General features: G+C 39.6%; 1 protein-coding gene across 2 annotated transcripts; it reads left to right on the forward strand.

Moving 5' to 3' along the window:
* The first annotated feature begins 21 nt into the window (after nt 1-21).
* LOC146480469 (ATP-dependent DNA helicase Q4-like) lies at nt 22-19,978 on the forward strand. 2 transcript variants are annotated; one of them, XM_085109641.1, is made up of 17 exons: nt 22-150; nt 294-382; nt 2,523-2,556; nt 3,277-3,344; nt 3,901-4,092; nt 5,882-6,024; nt 6,305-7,042; nt 7,906-7,989; nt 8,350-8,646; nt 9,263-9,486; nt 11,383-11,475; nt 12,148-12,284; nt 14,217-14,486; nt 15,470-15,652; nt 16,773-16,966; nt 17,162-17,450; nt 18,386-19,978. In XM_085109641.1, exons 1-17 carry the CDS (start codon nt 138-140, stop codon nt 19,889-19,891), a joined length of 4,554 nt encoding a protein of 1,517 aa, XP_084965767.1. In that variant the 5' UTR covers nt 22-137; the 3' UTR covers nt 19,892-19,978. The 2 variants fall into 2 exon arrangements, with proteins under 2 accessions (XP_084965767.1, XP_084965768.1); XM_085109642.1 differs by lacking the exon at nt 3,901-4,092.
* The last annotated feature ends 464 nt before the right edge of the window (nt 19,979-20,442 follow it).

Consider the following 20,442-nt stretch of genomic DNA (forward strand, 5'->3'; position numbering starts at 1 on the left):
TAGTGCTCAGGCCTTGGACGTGTTTGCTTGGCGGGAAAGTTGTAAACATGGCGGACTGCAGTTGCGTTGATGTTGTCGTTCGTCGGGGTCTGTTTTAACGGCAAAATAGGTCATTCTACGGACGAGAAAAGACCAACATGATTGGAGCAAGTAAGCAAAACGAAAATTTTACGAATTAATCTTAAAGTACCAGCAATCATTTTATTTTCTTCAGTTTAGTTTGGCTTGATTTCACTAAATTCTGATGGCTGAAGTGAAGCTTTACCCTTTCTCCTATTTTTATTTTTTTTTAGAAGCCATGAAGGAGCTTTCAACTCTCAAACGAGAACTGAAATGCTGGGAAAATATGTTTGAACGAGCTCATGGTCGGAAGCCCAACAAGGTAACACTTAAGATTGAGACGATGAAAAGCTTAAACCGAATCTTTAGAAAATCGAACTTAGTTTCATACTTCCTTCCTCGGGATTTCCTCCTTGAAGTCCAAGAAACTTTTGAAATCTGAAACTGTTTTTTTACCTCCCAGATGTGTCAAACAGCATCACTTGCATATTTCCAGAACGTGCAACGATAACTTTGATATGCTTATTAAAGTGTTGGTTATGTCTTTCTTCTTCTAAGGCCCGGTTCAGACGCCGTACTTCACATGAGCCGAATCGAATTCAATGAATTACCGTAATGATTCGATTTAGCGCCCTGGGGCCCGTGTCTCGAAAGACCCGGTAACTTACCGGGCCCGATAAGTAATTTTGGTGACAAATGTTTCTTAACAGAAGTCAATTTTTGTTAGCTTTGAATACTAAATTTTAAAATCTTATTATTCTATGAAGACATTGGCGAAGTACCATGTCTGTACTCGTTGTTTAATAGGTGAAAACACATTTAAAAATATACTTAACGGCCCCGGTAAGTTACCAGGACTTTCGAGAAACGGGCCCCTGGGCCCAGTTGCTCAAAGCATGGTTAGCGCTAAACCGGGTTAAATACATGTACCATGACAACCTATAGGTTTTAATACCTCTTAACCAATGGTTAGCGCTAACCAAGCTTCGAGCAACTCAGCCCAGAGCACTTTAATATTTACTTATGGTACCTTAAGGAAGGGCGCTTATTCGAAATGGGGCGCTTATTTCTTTTTTGAGAAACAGCCAAATGTGCAAAACAAAGCTTTGATATTAATTTAAAAAGGAACAATAACAAGCTGTAAAAGTAACAAATATACAGTGAATATTCACTTATGGTAGGGAATTTTGAAAATCACTGGTTTACACGAGGACCATTAGATCGTCATTCGTGGACCCACTCCAATAAGACTTCTTCAACAGCCGCATCAAAAGGCTTTCTTCCTGCCCTGTGAGGATGTTTTCACTTACAGCTAGCAGATTCTAATTTACTCTGATTTTGTCGCCACTGCCGTATTCTCTTCCTGTCAACAATAAACTTCTTTGCTGCTTTGTAGTTGCTATTGCATTCTATGGTAAACCTAACGGCTTCTAGTTTAAATTTTGTTGAATAAGAATTGATTTTTTTACCAGCATGAGACTGAGAAGCATCAGCCTCCATGTTTTCAAGCTAAGTGATCAGTTTTCTGTAGGCAGCGGGGGGATGAAGACCACTGTTTTTGTAATGAGGCTTTAAACGAGCATTTAAAGGAAGATAAACCATGGTTGATCTCAATGTACATGTACACTAACAGTGCAATCTCTGGAACAGAATTGGGGCACTTATTGGAATGAGGGTGCTAATATGCAATAGGGGCGCTGATTAACCAATACACATTCGAGGGGGGTGCTTATTAGAGAAGGGGTGCTAACTGGAACAAGGGCACTAAATCAAATCATTACGGTAAGTTCATGTGAAGTATGGTGTCTGAATCAATTCAGAATGGCCGATCTAATTCGGATTGACTCAGCTATTTTCCCCACCTGGCTCAGCCGGGAATAATGGCTGTGGACTGGCTTTGATTCAGACGCCGTACTTCACATGAGCAGAAACAATGCAGAAATTGATCCAAATCCACAATTTCCTTCAGTCATAGTAGGCTTCAGTGTATTAATTTTGGCTAAATTAAGTTCAGTGTCTGAATCAATTTAGCTGAATGAATAATTTGGATCCGATTTAAATTCTAATTCGATTCGGCTCATGTGAAGTATGGCGTCTGAACCGGATCTAAGACCCCTACTGCAAAACTTCCACATCCCTTACCTAATGCTTCTGTAAAATTCCCCACCCACCAAAAAAAGCTTTCTCTCAAATTATTTTCCAAATGCAAGTGCAAGGCCCTTACTTGTAATAATATCATTAAATTGCAAATGCAAACTACATGTTAAGCAACAAGTAAAGGAAAATGTCTCCTATCCTTTGCTTGATTTGCATTGTATGACTGTCTACCGTAGCTATCTCATTGTGTGGTACTACACCATTTCCTCCCTTATATTTATCTTTTTTTACAGAACTGTACTTAAATTCTTCAGATCATTTATTTTGTTAACTGGTAAACTTGTCCCTACCACTTTCCTCCACAGGATGATATTAGCGTCGGACCAGAAGAAATAAGAGGTTTGTCTTTTCTTGTGGTACACTTCAGATGTAAGTGTGTAAATATGAGTGTTCTCACCAATGCAAGATGACAAATTTGTATCAGGTTTGAATAAACTGTTGATTACAATACAAGTTTCATTGTGGAACTAAAATTGTTCAAATTTAATTAAGTATGAAATGGAAAGCCATGTCATGTGATATTGGTTCTAGTTTTTAAAACAGCATGGCCCGAATCTTGGTCTTGTACTTCTGTAAACCATACATTACTAGTAAAAGGCTGCAAATTGTTTTTAATTCTGGAAAGGAAAAAAATTTAATGTCCAACCATGTCACCTTTTTACTCAGACCAGTAGTTTATTTTTCTTTACTTTTGGTGCAAACATTAAATTGGTTGGTTACATTAATATGCAGAAATATGCTAGTTTTTTATATTAAATCTGTCGAGACACCATGTCCAACCATAGGTGAGATTTCATCAGACGTACACAGGCCAATTTTAGCTGAACATTATCTGATATCCTGCTGTATGAGATTTTGTCTGGTATCATGAAAAATTAATAAAAAATGACAATCTCAAGTTGACTTTAATGTCATTTTCATATGAACCCCCTAGCAGCTCAGGTGATAAACTTACAAAGGAGTTAAAAGAGGAAAGGTCTTTCTCAGCTAGCTATAATGTAACAGAATGTTAATTCCATTTAATGAGACTTTTCTTTGACCTGTTTGTCTGTTTCACAGAATCGTATCGGAAGTACAGAGAATTGAAAGAATCAGTGTCTAAGGTAGAAAAAGAGAGGTGCAAACAGGTACTTTGTCATAAGTTGCAAGTTATAATGAAAACTTCAGTTTACATGTAGTTACCATTTTTTAATTAACACTGGCATGACTGAAGAGGTTGATTTTTGGAGCAAGTTGAAGATTTTGATTTGTGGAAGCTGGACTGTAGGCCCTGCTACTCCCCCCTCCCCTCACATATGTTTAAAGTAGTCATACACACAATATAAACCCCTGTTATCTCAATACGAAGGGGACTCAAAACTTTTAGGGATTTGTTTGAGATAGCTGGTAGTGCTGTAAATTACTCTAAATTATATCCAGGGAAGACACCTTTCTGTTCAAGATAACACGTGGTTTGAGATAGTCATTGTCTAAGATAACAGGAATCTAGTGTATGCCATTGCTAACAATAAATCTAGTTTATACCTCCACCTGGATGGAATCAAGCTTGTTGGTGAAGTATGTGTAAGGGCTATTAATTTGGCTTACCACATATGCACAGTTTGTTGATTACCTTCAAACTGAAACTTTGTTTTTTATTAATGCTTAATAACGCAATTTTATCATCCCCATCTTCAATTTTAGGAGGAGAGCGATGACGTTTTTGGTAAGAACCTAAATAAGAAAAAGGCTGATGAAAGAACATCTTCACTGCCTTTTCGGAAAAAGGATTGGGTTGACATCACACCTGTGAGGTTGTGTCATGGACAGAGGCCAAAGAAAGGGGATGCAGTAGCAAACAAAAAAAGCACTAGTACAGAGAATGATGTTGATGAGGTTTGTTGAGTCATTCAATAAATAGATATTTTATTGTCAGGCTAAGAAGCGAGTAATGGATCAGAGAATTAACTCTGCAATGTATGTTGAAGTGCAAAATAAACGTGAACCCATGAAGTTCCCACTGAGCATTAACCAGTCAGGAAATGGAAAATTGCCCAAGGGAAAGAAAAAAGTTTGCGACCTCAGCGTGAATCAAACCCATGACCTCCAAAGTCAGAGATTTTTTCTTTGCCTTGTGTGATCTCCCATTTCCTTACTAGGGCTAAGCGCTCAGTGGGAAATTTATGGGTTCACTTAGCACTGATCCATCATTTCTGTCCTTCATTCATAAGAAGCAAATACACTGGTACAAGAGATTTTAGGTTCCTGGCAAGTAGAGTTACATGTTACATGTACTGTAGGCAACGTAAAGTCACATGCAAACCGGGTAGTCCACACAGCCAGAGCTTACAATGTAACTTAGTTTCTGAAGCATGAAGCAACTATTAGTATTTTTACTCCCCCTGGATGGGATACCAGCCAACTAATCACAGGGTTGTCCCTAGTAATATGTTATTGATACTCCTTGGGTGCCTACAATCAAGGACAAATTTGCGCTTACAATGTTTCCCTACACTTGCACACTTGCACACATGCCACGCCCAAACAAAAAATCTCCATTCCCCGACCCCACCCTCCTTGCAATGTTGAGCCAGTGTAAGAGGACCTCAACATTGTATTGGAGGGGGGGGGGGGGGGGGGAGTAGGCGTGAGGAGTAGTGTGTCTAAGTAAGCAGTTAATAGGGTACTTTGTAAAATTTGTCCCAAGCCCTTTTGTCCTTGACTGTAGGTGAAGAGAGACAGTGTGGAGCAAAGTTTTTGGCTTACTGTAAGGAAACAACATAGGCTAGGCCTTGAACCACTTACCCTTAGATGTGATATTGAATCAAGTAACCACTACAGTGTAACACTGATGGGCAAAAAGCTACACCAATAATAATTATTGTGACAGTTGTCAACATACATGTAGCACTGCAATTCTGGAGTATGCTTTTGGATGCAACAAAGCTACATGTACAACAGAAACATAATATGTGTGTGTGTATGGCTTCATGGCCCAAGAACAGTGTTCATGTGTGATCTGGTAATAGATACAAATTGATGATCAAGCAGTATTTTCATTGGGCAGGTTTACATTTTTGTAGATGAAAAGGTCAAAGGTACTGGTAGTATTAGAGGTGGAGATATTCCATCCTGTGATCCAGTGCAGATAAGGCCATTTCCTTTCTGTGGACTTCTTCAGGGCCCCCAAGCTCCCTGCTCCCCCCTCAGTCCTTGCAGACCTTCAGAGTTTATCCACTTTTTCTGTTCCAACCAGTTGAAATGAAAATTACCATTCCATTTGCACCAAAGGTTTTAGATCTACCAATGAGATTGCAAGTTTGGAATGAATTGAAAAAAGCCTTTCCATTTCACGTGGAAACTTTATGGAATTTCCTACTGAAAATTTTGGCCATTTGGTGCTGAAAGGGCCATCCTGCTTAAATAAAAATGACTTTACTTGATTTTAAATGGCTGCATTATTTGTAGAAGGGTTACCGGTCTGGGGCATTTACTGCACTCATAACAGGTGAACAGTGTGAAATGGAAATGGAAATTTTCTGCAAATGGATTATGGTCATTTTAATTTCAACTGATTGGAACTGAAAAGGTGGAGGTTCTCGGAAAATTTTGGGTAAATTGGAAAGCATCCCTGGTAAACCTATTCATGTCTTGAGACACAACATTTGATGTATTTTTATTTCAGAACATTGTTAAAGAAAACACTCCATTTGAAATTGAGGAGAAAGAGCAAGCCATAAATATCAGTAGTGACTTTCAAGAAGTTAAAGTTATTGACACCTCTGAGCAAACATGTAAATTAACATCTTCTGCCAAGAACAGAATTGGGTAAGTATCTTCATAACTGATTGTAAGCAAAATCCCTCCGATTTTGTAAGTAATAATAATAAATTATTAGTTGATTGCCTCAATTCAGGAAATGTCATAAAGTAAAACTAGACTTTTTTTTTTCTTCGGAAAATTGGGGGTCCTTTTTCTGTTAAGAGACTGGAGCTGTGAGTAATAGTCTGATTTAATAGATATGTGGATTTCCCCACTTTTAAGTGTTTCAAGGGAATGCCAAATAATAATGAAAGTTCTTGAACCTGTTTTTTATTATAATCATCAGGTCAGGCTTACTGTTTCCTGGTCATCAAGCAAGAAACACCAGAGTGAAGAAAAGAGGAGTGATTTCATCAACTTGGTTGGAGAAATACAAGCCTGAATTACCCGATGATGCACACCATAATAATGTATGTTCCGACAATTTGGTGGAAGATGAACCGGAATCTGATAACTTTGTCACAAACGAGCACAACTCCACTGAAGAGGGATTAAATGATGGAAATAATACTATGTCAACAGCTGGGTCTTGTGAGAGTTCTTGTCTGTCAGTTGAAGAACCAGGGTACTATGGAATGGAAAGTTGTCAGATTTCAAGTATAGCAGTGGAAAGGAATGAGACAATGAAATCTCCTGAGGTTAATTCAATGACAAACATTCAGGAAGGTAATGAAAAGACAAGTGCTAAGAGGAAAGACGTGGTGGCATCAATATCCAAACAGAGAGAACAAAACAAAAACCTTGACAATGAATATCTAAATGATGACCTTCATCCAAAGGTCACTGATTCATGTCAGGCCTTAAAGATGAGATGTACTGTTGTGTCAGATTCTGTCACATTTACCAAACCAATAAGTATTTCAAATGAGATTGTAGAAGGAACAGATTCTATGGATTTTCCTCAAGAGATTGTGAGTAATAAAAGGAAGGCTGAAGGAAGGAGTGCAGAATTCGAGAAACCATCCAAGAAGTTCAAAACTGAAAGTGAAAACGAAGAAGAGATGATGTGTGATGTTAGCAAAGTGTAAGTTGGTGATTATTGTTTATGTTGCATCAGGGCTGTCATTAAGATTTCAAGTTGCTGGATAAATACAACAAGTAGGCGGGGAATCAAACAGCTAGAAATTTCTTTAGGTTCTATTTTTCTTCTATTTTCCTATGAAAATAGCCGGGGTCCACGTTCTTAGTAACAGGGGGAAATCCCCGGCCCCCGCCTCTTAATGACAGCCCTGTGCATCCTTAACAGTTTTCTGTTAAGCTTGTTAAAAAATCTGAATTTAATTCTAAAATCTTTACAAACTGCCATTCAGCGATTTCCCCATCTCAGAAGAGATGAGTGAACAACTGAACTAGAAATAGTGTGTCTATTTTAGATAGGTGTTTGTACAGTAACAGGGTATTGAATTTGGCAGGGGAGGGAGAGGCTTTGAAATTTTGGATAGGGGTATTGCTATGCAGATCAGAGCTTTAACTTCCAGACCAAAATATTTTTTCTTGAAAACTGACTAGCCCATCATTTTGGTCAGCAAAGAAATGTTCAAGTTAGGTTTTTATTCAACTCTAAAACTTTGTCAGGACATTATGCACAACCTCATGCAGGTACAGTTTCCTAACAGATATTGAAATTTTGGTGGGCCATTGACTGCCTGTTATTTGTAGCTTTGATTTAACTTCTCGTATCCATTTCAGACCTAGCCACAAAATCTATCCCCTTTCAGTTATGAAAAAAGGCTGAAAAATCTATACCCCCTTTTACTTCCTACAGGCAAAACATACCGTGTTTCCGACAAAAAAATGTTGGAAAGTGTTTTCATGTAGACTTTGGTTTTGTTAAACCCTGTCTGAACTTCATCTAAATAACTGGACTGTTATTTAATATACTTACAGAGAAAATAGTGAAATAGAGAGTGAAGAGGAAATATCAAAGCCAACATCTAAAACAGGACATGCAAGCAAAAGTAGTAAAGCAAAGTAAGTTGTTTTCCATTTATGTTCATTTAAATGTAGGAAATTATAACATAAACATGGATCTCTCTGGGCTGTTCTATCACAAAGTGCACGCCGCACCTTTGTTAATAACAAGATCTATGGATCTTATTCCAAAATGGCTATCATTTTAATATTCTTTTGCTCATATTCACTTAGCCCTTCTTACCTCATTCTTAAGCTCAAAAATCGAAGAATATTTACTTTGAACAAGGCAAGAAGGGCTAAACAAATTTGAGTGCAAACAAAAGAATATTAAAATGGAAGCCATTTTGGAATAAGGTTAATAAGAATGTCCAATTTCTTGTGTAATTGTACTATCAATGATGTCTTCCTATTCCCTAGGATATCTTCTGGCCTTGTCAGCGACAATTTCCAGAGACTAAACATGAAACACCGCTCATATCGCCGTCGTGGTGGTGGCATAAGTGGCGCTGCACATAAGAGAAGAGCTTGGAAACAGATCATGAAATCTCGAGGTGAATTTGTTCCACAGAAAAGCTGGAACAGCAAAGGAAAGGGAGGAGGGGGTGGAGGGAAATCTGGTGCTTGCTTTAAATGTGGAGAGGAAGGTCACTGGGCTAAGAACTGCAGAGGACGTAAAAAACAGAGCAGCATAGCAGAGCAGCGTTTGGAATACTGGTATGTTGCTTGCAGTTACCAGGGGTTTCATTAAGATTTTGAACACCTGGGTAAAAGATTAGTACGCCTGGGCAGGATTGGTAACTTAAATATGTTCTTTTATGGAAAAATTCTGACAAGATGTTAAAAGCAGCTTGGCAAAGCCATGCATGTTCACAGATGGTGAATTTGCCCAGTAACCTGCCCTTAATGAAACCCCTGGCCATTACATGTGCTTGTTACTCTTATTTATGTGTATTCAGCTGTGTATTTCTGTCACTGAGTTTGATCTTTGTTGGTAGGAAGTAAGAAATTATCATTTTATATTCAAATCTTGGAAAAAAACATTGCATGTATGTTAGACAACATGCTTGCTTTAAAGCTATAACTACATTGTTGCCACTGTCATTGAAAACATACATTGCTTTTGGTTTGTCAGAACAGAATATACTTCATGTTAGGGGACCATATAGTTTCCCTTCTATAGAACTCCGCATAGTCTTTCCATACCTCTGGCTGACCAAACCAGTTAGTTTGCAAACAGAATGGAGTTGAAACATCTGTTACATGTATTTTTTTCTAAAGTTATCAGTGTTAATTAATTTACATTTCTTAGTAATTATGTTGTTGCTTTAAGTGAAAAAGACACAGATGACACTGAGATGGAAGAGTTTGAACCACTTCCCACCATTGAAGAAGCTGCCATGATGGCTGCGGGAATTCGTCCAGATGATGATTCCCAGCAAGAAAGTGAAGGACTTGTGATTCTCCCACACCAGCTTCCAAGGCCTGTGTACACCCCACCCAGCCCACCACCTGCAGTAGATCCTTTGTACCAGGCTGTTGGTGGCAAGTCTGTTGGTAAGTGAATCTAGTTACATCTACTAATGGCATCACAGGCAGCCCAAGCTCAAGCTGTGAACGATGATCATCTTGCGTAATAGAGGTCACGGCGCAAATATAAGAGTTTGTATGGGAATATTTATGATCAGGTTTAGGAGGTTAAAATACTGGAAAGTTCTTAATAAAAATGACATACCTTGCTTCTGAGGTGTATTGCCTATTGTCTGTTTGCTATTTTGTGCTGATTCAAGGCCATTTTAGCAAGTTATCACTTCCTAGGTTTCGCTTAAATGGCCTCAAATCAGTATTTGTACCTCCTAAACCCGATCGTTAACATTCCTATACAAACTCTTCTATTTGCACCATGACGGTTATTATGCAAGATGATCATCGCTCACAGCTTGAGCTTGGGCCACTGGTGATGGCATTACAAAAATCACATTACAGTATATAAATCTGAGTTGATATCTTGATCTTGGGGGTCCTGATAATAATAACAATAACAAAAAATTTTTATAGTGCTCTTTCCACAGACCAAGAGTGCTTTACAGAATTTAAAATTATATAAACTCACATCATTCAACTAAAGATTAAAATAATATCAATTCACAATTAAAATTACAATCAAGAGAAGTAATGAGAATGATGATTATTCTAGAAAGTGACACAGGCATACTCGGAAAAAAGAAATCCGAGTGCTCCAATCAGGAGTCGAACCTAAGACCTTCCGATTACTACTTCGGATGCTCTACCACTGAGCTACAGTTTTTCCTTTCTTTTTTCCGAGTATGCCTGCGTCACTTTCTAGAATAATCATCATTCTCATTCATTCACCAGGCTGAAAATTATACCATCACATTTCTTTCATATACCACTCGTTCGACATTCAAATCCTAGCAGTATGCAGGATGTTTGACCCATGAACCTAGTTTAATGGCCTTAGCTCCCACGAGTCTCCTGTAGCTCAGTGGTAGAGCATCCGAACTAGTAATCGGAAGGTCTTAGGTTCAACTCATGATAGGAGCACTCAGATTTCTTTTTTCCGAGTATGCCTGCGTCACTTTCTAGAATAATCATCATTCTCATTCATTCACCAGGCTGAAAATTATACCATCACATTTCTTTCATATACCACACGTTCGACATTCAAATCCTAGCAGTATGCAGGATGTTTGACCCATGAACCTAGTTTAATGGCCTTAGCTCCCACGAGTCTCCTGTAGCTCAGTGGTAGAGCATCCGAACTAGTAATCGGAAGGTCTTAGGTTCGACTCGTGATAGGAGCACTCAGATTTCTTTTTTCCGAGTATGCCTGCGTCACTTTCTAGAATAATCATCATTCTCATTCATTCACCAGGCTGAAAATTATACCATCACATTTCTTTCATAAGAGAAGTAATCTTTCTTAAATAACAAAAAGTCTTGGGGTGTTTCTTAAAAGAGTCCAGTGATGGTCTTCTCCTAATGTCTTGATACATGTATGTCTAGTGGAAAGCTACTGCAAATACATAATGATTACTGTTCCATAATCTAAGCATCCAGGACAGTCCAGATGTTCAAAGCATGATTAAGCTAGTGAAGATATATGATGTGAACTTTGTGTCCAGTTCAATATTGTTAATCAGTAATGATTTTTCCAGTAGATTTTCACCTTTCAGTTTTGACTTAGACTTTGTTTAACCTTAAGCTTAAAATTACCTTTGAAAACTATTTTCAGTGAGCAAGATGAAAAATGAGGTTAACCTTTAATCAATTAATCTTAGATTTTTTATTAATCAGTTTTCAAACTGGGCCCAGAGGAATGATACCCAGCTGATCCAACTAGTTTGATAGCAGCAAAAAAAAAAAACCTTTTATTTGTTTTTAAATTCTTAAATATCACAAATATTTAAGTTTGTTCTTGTTGCATTTCAGATCCTACAAAAGAAGTGTTGTCTGCTTTAAAGAAGTTAGGATTTTCATCATTTCGTCCAGGACAGCAGGACGCTGTGATGAGAATTCTCTGTGGTGTGTTTCTGGTTTTTTGTAGTATTTATTACTCATGTCAGTGGAGGTTTAAACCAAAATTCAGTAGCGTTTGCTTGATACGACAGTACGTGTTTTATTATATTCTTATGGGACATTTGTTACCCTGAGGATATTTCAGCTGAAATGATGAAGTGCTCCCGAACATCTGAGAAACTATAAAAATTATGTAACTTTCATTAGTAGCTACCATTTGTTGCGACAGGTGTACATCTCACGTGCCGCTGGAGGAACCTCCCCTGAACACGACTGACAACTCTTAGTTACCCATTTAATTTTAAAAAACGTCCCCCAAATTACGCTAGAACAGCCACCTTTGTTGAACTATAGATTGGTTCTGAATCACAAGAGCTTAAAGTGACGATGAATCAAAGATAAACGTACTTCACCAAACCCTGAAATAATATGAAAGCTTTGAGCCAGTTTGTGTCCAGCAATGTTTTTGTCTGCTTTGCATGGGGGCCGAATTGCCTAAACCTACTTACCTCATCTACCTTTTTGGAGTGCACTGGTTTTCGCAAAAAGAACTCTATTCTGGGTAAATGTACTGACGTTGGACTGATTACGGAACGAATTTCAGTAGCTGTTATTCACGGCATTCGTTTCTTGTCATCTCAAATGCAGGTAATGATACAGTCGCTTTTTTTATTGCAGGTTTGTCATCACTTGTGGTGCTTTCAACCGGAGCTGGAAAGTCTCTTTGCTATCAGCTTCCTGCTTTTCTCTATGCTAAAAGATCGCCATGTTTAACTTTGGTTATATCGCCTCTTGTGTCTCTCATGGAAGATCAGGTGCGCCAGCATCCTTATATTCTACTTATTTAAAAAACCTTGTTTTGGATGATGATAAAAAATTACTTACCAGAGTGGAGAGTTTTTCAGAACAAAATATTTCGACGTTATCTCAACGTCTGAAGAAAACTACTGAAGAAGGCGTTGAGATGACGTTGATATATCTCTTTCCAAAAAACTATTTTTCTTTGTTTTATCATTATGATCTTTCAAAAGCAGGGAAATAATGTTGTCAGTCGATTGTTTTGGATGGTTAAAGGGAGTTTGTCGGGCGACCTGCACCATTGGCTACGTCTTACATGGTTGTGGAGAGAACAAAAGAATGAACAAGAGAACAATGCTCCCAACCCTAAAAACAATGCAGCTGCAGGTTATCAGGGTCCAGTGAAAATAGAGATTTTGAAAAGTGCAGGTCTACTGGAGTTTGTCACTTAATTTGCTGGGTTTTTTTTGGGGTTAAAACTGTACGAAAATTATAACTAAGTACCTTTGTTAAATACGGTGTAGACGCCAAATGCTCTCAAACACCAGGGGAGGATATAAACTTAATTGTCGGGGGAAGAACTAACCAAAACCAGAAAAGAGATTTTTTTTTTCTTAATAAAATCAACAATAAGATTTTTATTTAAAAAAATAAGTGATGTAAGCAAACAATGTTTCAACTCTCCAAGATGTCATTGTCAAGTTCAAAAGTGTCAAGGTCAGTTCATTCTCAAAACACGCACATAAATGAAATGACTAAACAGTGACAAAATGATAGATGTATTTTTTTCAGTCACTCAGTGACACAGACATACGCGGAAAAAGAAAATTCGAGATTTCCCAACAGGATTCGAGCCTATGGCCTTCCGAGTTCTAGTTCGGATGCTCTACGACTAAGCTACAGGAGACTCGTGGAAGCTATTAGGCTATTAAACTAGGTTCATGTGGCATACATTCTGCATACTGCTAGGATTGGAATATTGATGCTCTGTATATGTCAATATGTGATATAATGCAATACGAAGATTAATAATTTAGTTCTAATAGAGTCTGACGGGCTGTTAAGAGATGGTTTAATTTCTATAATACAGTCAACTCTCTCAAAGCGACCACGTCTCGTAAGCGACCACCTCCCGTAAGCGACCACTTCGTAAACAACCGTTTTGTTTCTCAGTTAAATACTGTTTCAAGAGCTCTCTCGTAAGCGACCATCACTCAAATTTCTAAGGGACCGCAACCACCTTTTAGGCCAGAAATTTGACATATTCTTTTGTTTTCTGTTTCCGGTAAGCGACCACCTTACATATTCGCGTATGATCTGAGTAAATAATTACTCAGAAGCAACAAAAGTTCAATTTTTAATGACGCTACCCCGAACAACTGACAGTTTACAGACAGAGAAGATTACTATAATTAGATTTGTAGGTAAATGGGAATTGTTACAGTGATCTGTTCCAGAATGTTACACAAAGTTTCGTCAGAAAAATGAATAGATGTGGAAAAATCAAATAAATGAGTTTCTATTTGCCTTATTTTAGCTGCTAGGGCAATATTTTTAGGTAATTAATTTATCAGTCCAGCATTAAGCTTATTTTATTGATCTTTCCCGTAAGCGACCACCTTTCGTAAGCGACCACTTTGTCGTGCACCAAGGGTGGTCGCTTACGAGAGAGTTGACTGTATACCAAGCTTAATCTGGCATTTCTGTAAACGTATAAACACTGAACTGAACTGACATGAACTGGCGTTGACTCTTCGTTTGAAAAAAAAAAAAAAAAAAAAGATCAATCTATGTTTCCATCTTTGTCACAAACACTTTTAATAGTTTTAATGAATTAGTATAGTGACTTTACGGCAACAAAAACTAGACAATACTTAGGTCTTCGTTGATCCCAGTATGTCAATTTGTTTCACTTACTGCATGTATTATCATTATTTTTTTATTTTCAGGTCACTGGTCTTCCTCACGGATTAAAAGGTGCCTGTCTGCACACAAACCTGACAAAGGCCCAGCGTCAGAAGGTGGTGGAGGACCTTTGTTCAGGCAAGGTGTCAGTTCTGCTTCTCTCCCCTGAGGCCCTAGTGGGAGGGGGCTCGCGAAATGGGTGCCTGCCTTCTGTTTCTCAGCTACCGCAGGTTGCTTTTGCTTGCATAGACGAAGCTCACTGTGTTTCGGAGTGGTCACACAACTTTCGACCTTCTTACCTCAGGGTTTGTAAGGTGAGTGGAAGCAGAGACAGTGTAATGACCATCTTATGGCTCTCAAAAGAAACAACGAATTTGAACCAGAGAACGTTATCTACAAAGTTGTAATACAGCTTCCGCTGTAATAGTTGCAAAGAAATCAGTAGGCCTGCACCTCTAAGTTCTATTTTCACTTGAGCCAGATAAGCTGCAGCCTCATTGTTTTTGTGTCTCGGCGCATGCATTGTTTTGCTGTTCGTTCTTTTGTCTTCTCGACCAATAAGGTGAGGCGCTGCAAACGGTGTTGGTCGCCCCAAAGAAATCTGAGTATTAACTCCGCGCCCTACTCCAACATCGTTCCAAGGGTCTCTCCTCTTGAAACACTTGGAACGAGGTTGGCCTTGCTTTCCCAACTTATTTTACTATGTTGTGTGGTCCCTCTTCTGTCGCAATTTAGCCTGAAACACTTTAAAAACATTCAATGCCAAAGATAAGGAGGAATACCAGTTTTTAATTTGAGAAACATCGAGAAACAAACGTGCCATATGAAAGTAAATTGCTCATTTCATTGGAATAGTTGCACTTTAGAATATTATCCACATGCCAAAAGTTAAAAGAACTGTACAACATAACAAACAGCGCCACAGGAAAGTACAGCTCAGTAGCTTTCATTTGAATGGTCACACGTTAGGATTTCACCCACAAAGTCAAAAGTTATAAATCATCTTGTACAACACAATAAACAACACCACATGAAAGTGTTACTTTAGCTTTCATTCGAATGGTTACATTAGGATTTCATCCACGGAATCAAAAGTTAGAACCACCTTGCACAGCATAATAAACAGCACCACAGGAAAGTACTGGACAGTAGCTTTCATTTGAATGGATTTCTGACGCAAAAGTGAGAAAGTTAGTTTTGTCTCCTTGAGTGAAAGGATTAAATAAACTTGTATATATATTCAATGTACAGAACTTAGTACAGACGCAGTTTTTTCTCACTTTACTTTCATTCCCAGGTTCTTCGTGAGAAGTTCGGCGTGCGATGTTTTCTGGGATTGACTGCCACAGCTACACGAGCAACAGCTGCGTCTGTGGCAGAGCATCTTGGGATTGTTCATGATCCAGGCGCTGTTATCAGAGGAGGCGCGGTGCCATCTAACTTGTTTCTGTCGGTGTCATGTGACTGTGATAGAACACAGGTAAAGCAACTCTATACCTTTGTAGCTTTAATCTTTAATTAGCATAATTGCCATTAGCAAAGCTAATCCTGCAATGGAGCGGCCAGCGGACGCACAATAGATTAATGCATGCAGTACATATAAAGAACTAGATTACATTATTGATTCATAAATTAATTCAAAAGCTTGGAAGGGTGTTGGATACTCCACTGATAAATTCCGAGTTAGCTACTTTTGTGTGTAGCATAACGCTTCTCCCTTGAGACAAGAAGCAGTTAGCTTTCGTGAGATCTGTCTAACTTTAAATCCTAGCCAAACTGAGATGCCTGTTTAATTACGTTTCCTAACTTGATTTGAGTTGAAGATAACTTCCTTTACTTTTTTCTACACAATATAGTCACTTCTACTGCTTACCGCGGCTCTTCATTAGGCGATGGGCTCGACTTGCTGCTCATCTTTAAATGTAGCACTAAGACTAACGTTGTTTAATAGTGGCTGAGACTATTTGGTGCCCACTTATCTGACTAGAAGTTGTTCCCTCACAGGTCCGCTGTGATACCGATCAGCTGTTGTGTTGTTTAATTATCGACATTTACGCTTCAGGAATTTTAATTCCGTTATCCCTGTTTATGTATTAGGGTGTGGTCTTGTGTGAATGGCCTCTTTCATTCCACGAGTGTACTAGTGTGGGCTATCACGATAAATAACCGCACCTATCATGACATTGATTTAACTCTCGTACGTGTGCTTGGCCTGTGAAGCCAGCGTTACCATGGGTTGTTCTGCACTCTTTAGTGTTTTTTGAACGGGAGAAAAGCGAAAAACACAGAAAGCAACAAACCGTCACAAAAGTCTAGTAAACGTCCCCTATTTTTACGTTCGAATTTAGCAAGATCAGTTGTTATTACACGACTCTTACAATTTTTTTTCTTCACTGCTCGTTCTCCGTTAATTTTTGTATGATAGTGAAGGAGTCGAAGCGTAACCGTTATCATATTCTGTCGCTGGCACTCCATTAATCAGTTGTACTACAAACTGATCGTGGTACACGGGAACGTGGATAAACAATGTCTGAATATAACATTCATCTTTCGTTGTTGAGAAGAATCGCAAACCGACAGATCTGTTTTTATACCGTCAGGCTTTGTTACAGTTACTTCAAGGCCGGCGCTTCTCCCAGTGTGATTCAATTATAATCTACTGTACCCGGCGAGAGCAGACGGAGAAACTAGCCTCGACCTTGCGCACGTGCTTACAGAGAACCAGGCTCCCGTCTGGCTGGGACGAGCCGCGTGAGGAGGAAGTGGAGACTGCAAAGAAAAAGAACACAAAGGGGTGAGCACATTTTGGTCCTTAATCTTCCTTAATCTTATGACGCTAAGCCGCCTGATTCTTATATTTGCCAGCCTTTATGCCACCGTCTTTTTACTACAGAAACTAAAACGAAGCGACTCATTATATGGAACACTTGGGCCGATTGTTTGCACTATCCAACTTAAGTCGCTAACAACAAGACCATATTGTTTTCAGAAAAGGCAAGAAGAAGTCAGCCAAAGCGGCCGCTCCCAAGTGGGACGCGGAGTGTTACCACGCTGGAATGTCCGCCGCCCAGAGGCGCCGTGTTCAGAAACGTTTCATGACGGGACAGCTACGTGTTGTAGTGGCGACTGTGGCGTTCGGAATGGGTCTTGACAAATCAGATGTGCGAGCTATAATCCACTATAATCTGCCACGGAGCTTTGAAAGCTACGTACAGGAGATTGGACGTGCGGGACGGGACGGGCTTCCCTCGCACTGTCACGTGTTCCTTGACCCAGAAGTGAGTATAACCGTGCGCATGCGTGATAGAGATATATGGTGCCACTCGTACAATCACTGTGAGAGGCGAATCACACGTGGCTGGAAAAAATGACTGCCTCGATTCCGCTTTTCGTCTCGCTCAACAGCCCATCTCATAGTCTTATATCCTGTCCAAATTGCTTTTTCATAACGTTTCACAGGGTTCGTGCTACTCCTTGAAGTCCTTGAAAGGCCCTGGAATTTAACTTTAGGCTTCAAGGGGGCTTGAAAAGCCCTTGAAGAAGAAGTTTTGCTGAAAGTGCTTGAAAATAATGAAAACTCCTTGAATTTTTGTTCGGATGGGAAATAATGTAGGATTGTATCAAAGTAATTCAGGGATTGAGTGCAGATTTCAAAATCGAGGACGGATTATATCCGGGGGAGTTTTTTTAAAGTTGCTGTTGACCCATGAAAACATTTCAAAACATAGTACAAGACAAAGTAAACTTGCTTTGAGTACTCCTTGAAAACTCTGTTTTTAGTGCTTGAATACTCCTTGAATTTTATGTCCAAAAACCAGCACGGACTATGGTTTCACCTGTGCATTTTATTCAAACGCTACTTTGTTGTCATACGCCATCATCATTTTCGGAGACCTCCGTTTTTGATCGTTCACTTGTGAGAAAAATCTTCGTTTTCGCTGTCCCCTCGTTAGCGATTTTTGAAAACAGCAATTTGAAATTTTGCGGGTATGAAAAGGACACTGAGCGGTTTTTGGAAATCTTAGTTTGTGATTGTTTCTGATCACTACCCTTCGGGTGGAACGCTTAAACGAATTTTAAAAAAATGATGAAATTTCGGTTTTCAAAGCGAACAAAAGGGAAAGTGCTTAGTGGGGCCTCAGCAGAGACCGATCCGACTGACAACGTTCAGTTTCTTCTATCTTATCTTGTCATATTTTTTTCTCTCTTACAGGGTAAGGACATGTGTGAACTCCGTCGCCACGTTTATGCTAACACAGTGGACCGCTCCACAATAAAGAAGTTGGTCCGTCGAACCTTCCCTCGCTGTGAATGTAAGAAACTTCATGAGGAACAAGAACAAAGGAATGCTCACAGAAACACAGAGCGTGAACTGTTGAACTTTGAAGACCCGAGCGGTGACGTGCTGGACTCCAACTTGGAGGCTGAGCTACAAGCTGTTGAGTTGCAGTATCTGAAGGAAGTTGAGGCTCAGTCACAGGAGCATGGAGACTCCAAACAAGACAGCGAGGTAACTGGAGAAAGCTGTGACTTGGCTTTAACGGCTGAGTGTAGTGACGTCCTACAAGATGTCAACTCGGATCAGGGAACGAAGTTTTGTGATTCAGTAAATGAAGATAAAGAGTCTGTAGAAGCTGAATGTCTTCTTGAGGCTGTTACAGAAAGTAACGATGTGGACTTAGAGGTCAAAGCGCTAGCTTCTGGCCATCACCGACAATCCCTCCAGGCATCAGCTCATCGTCTGTGTGGCGGTCACGAAGTTGCCATGGTGACCGAATCTCTCATTCAGGAACTTGACATGCGCGAAGAGAGCATTGCCACTCTGCTTTGCTACCTCGAGCTGCATCCACGCCGCTGGCTCGAAGTACTTCAGCCTGTCAAATCAACTTGTACCGTTAAGTTCTACGGAGGGCATGCGCAGTTGAGAGCAGTGGCTCAAAAAATTCCTCCGATAGCAGCTGCGGTTTCTCACACCACCACGACGCCTGCTAGTTTTAAGAAATCCAACACCATCACTTTCTCTGTGGTAGAATTAGCAGATAAGATGGGCTGGGATTTGACGCCAGTTTGCTGCGAGTTAAGAGCCCTTCAGTGGAACACCTCCTTATCACGTGACCACTCCTTAACTGACGTGGGTCAATCCGGGATCTTGGTGGAGTTTTCAGACCTGTCCATGCACCTTAGGGCACCTGGGGACCTCACAGATGAGGAGCGAGATAGCGTGTGCGATTTTTTAGAGGACCGCATCCTGGCTGAGGAGCAAAGCCAGCTGCAGCAACTTCAGTTCGTTTACGATTCACTCAAGAGTGTTTCGTTCTCTGAGTATTGGCAGTGCGCCGACGATGTAGACGAGGAATCCGATAAACAGCTCAAAGAAATCGTGCGAAGTTATTTTGAAGATTGTAACGACAAGACAAAGGAAGAGTTGGCAGCTTTGACTAAAGCGAGAAAAGGGTCCAAAAAGATTCCTTCCAGTATCACGCGTGATGATCACGTGAATTGGGACGTCATCTCACGTGATATGAGGGCTTTGCAAGGAGTCCACCACGATCACTCGTTCACAGGTCGTGCTATCGCGCGTATATTTCACGGTATTGATAGTCCGTGTTACCCAGCGGAGATCTGGGGACGAGATCGCCGGTTTTGGAGAAAGCATCTAGACGTGGAGTTCAACAGTCTTCGTAAATTTGCCACGCAAGAATTGATCAGATTGAGATGAATTATTTTCCATCTACCATTTTCCTTCTTTCAATCACTCACGAAATATCGTTTTGTCTCGACGTTATTAAAGTGAAAGTTTAATCCTCTCCTGCCTACCTGGTGTTATCGTTGTTGTTGTTGTTGTTGTTGTTGTTTTTTTTTTTTTTTGACAGTTTAGTCTGCGAAAAGCGAATGTCGCATTTATAAGTAGTTGTATTACAATAATATAATCGACTGTCAAGAAACTTTTGATAACGAACTAGTGAGCAGCTCTCGGACCGGTTTTGCTATTTGACACCAATTTCGTTGATGTGCTTAAAATAACTCGTTTATACCTAATATTGCAGTACAAATTACGTTCCATTTTGTGTTTAGCTTTCTAACAACGCCTTCAGATTATCCATCGAAACTTCTTACAGCCATACCTGTGTAACGCATTGTTTCTTTTCTTAAGTGTTTGAACAAGAAAAAAACACGAACTTATAAAATCCGTGAGCAAGGAAAGAACATTAATTTCCTTTCCGGTGTAACTGTTCGTTTTCCCAGTGCTATTTAATTTGTCTTTCTGTT

Source organism: Pavona decussata, unplaced genomic scaffold (genome assembly GCF_977016875.1).
Source record: "Pavona decussata unplaced genomic scaffold, jaPavDecu1.1 SCAFFOLD_53, whole genome shotgun sequence".
NCBI classification, from domain to species: domain Eukaryota; kingdom Metazoa; phylum Cnidaria; class Anthozoa; order Scleractinia; family Agariciidae; genus Pavona; species Pavona decussata.

What these genes read in the sequence shown, in the direction of transcription:
- LOC146480469 (XM_085109641.1), top strand. An exon ending in AAAAAGAGAGGTGCAAACAG is followed by an intron (nt 3,345 to 3,900) that starts GTACTTTGTCAT and finishes CTTCAATTTTAG; the next exon opens with GAGGAGAGCGATGACGTTTT. An exon ending in GAGCAGCGTTTGGAATACTG is followed by an intron (nt 8,647 to 9,262) that starts GTATGTTGCTTG and finishes TGTTGCTTTAAG; the next exon opens with TGAAAAAGACACAGATGACA.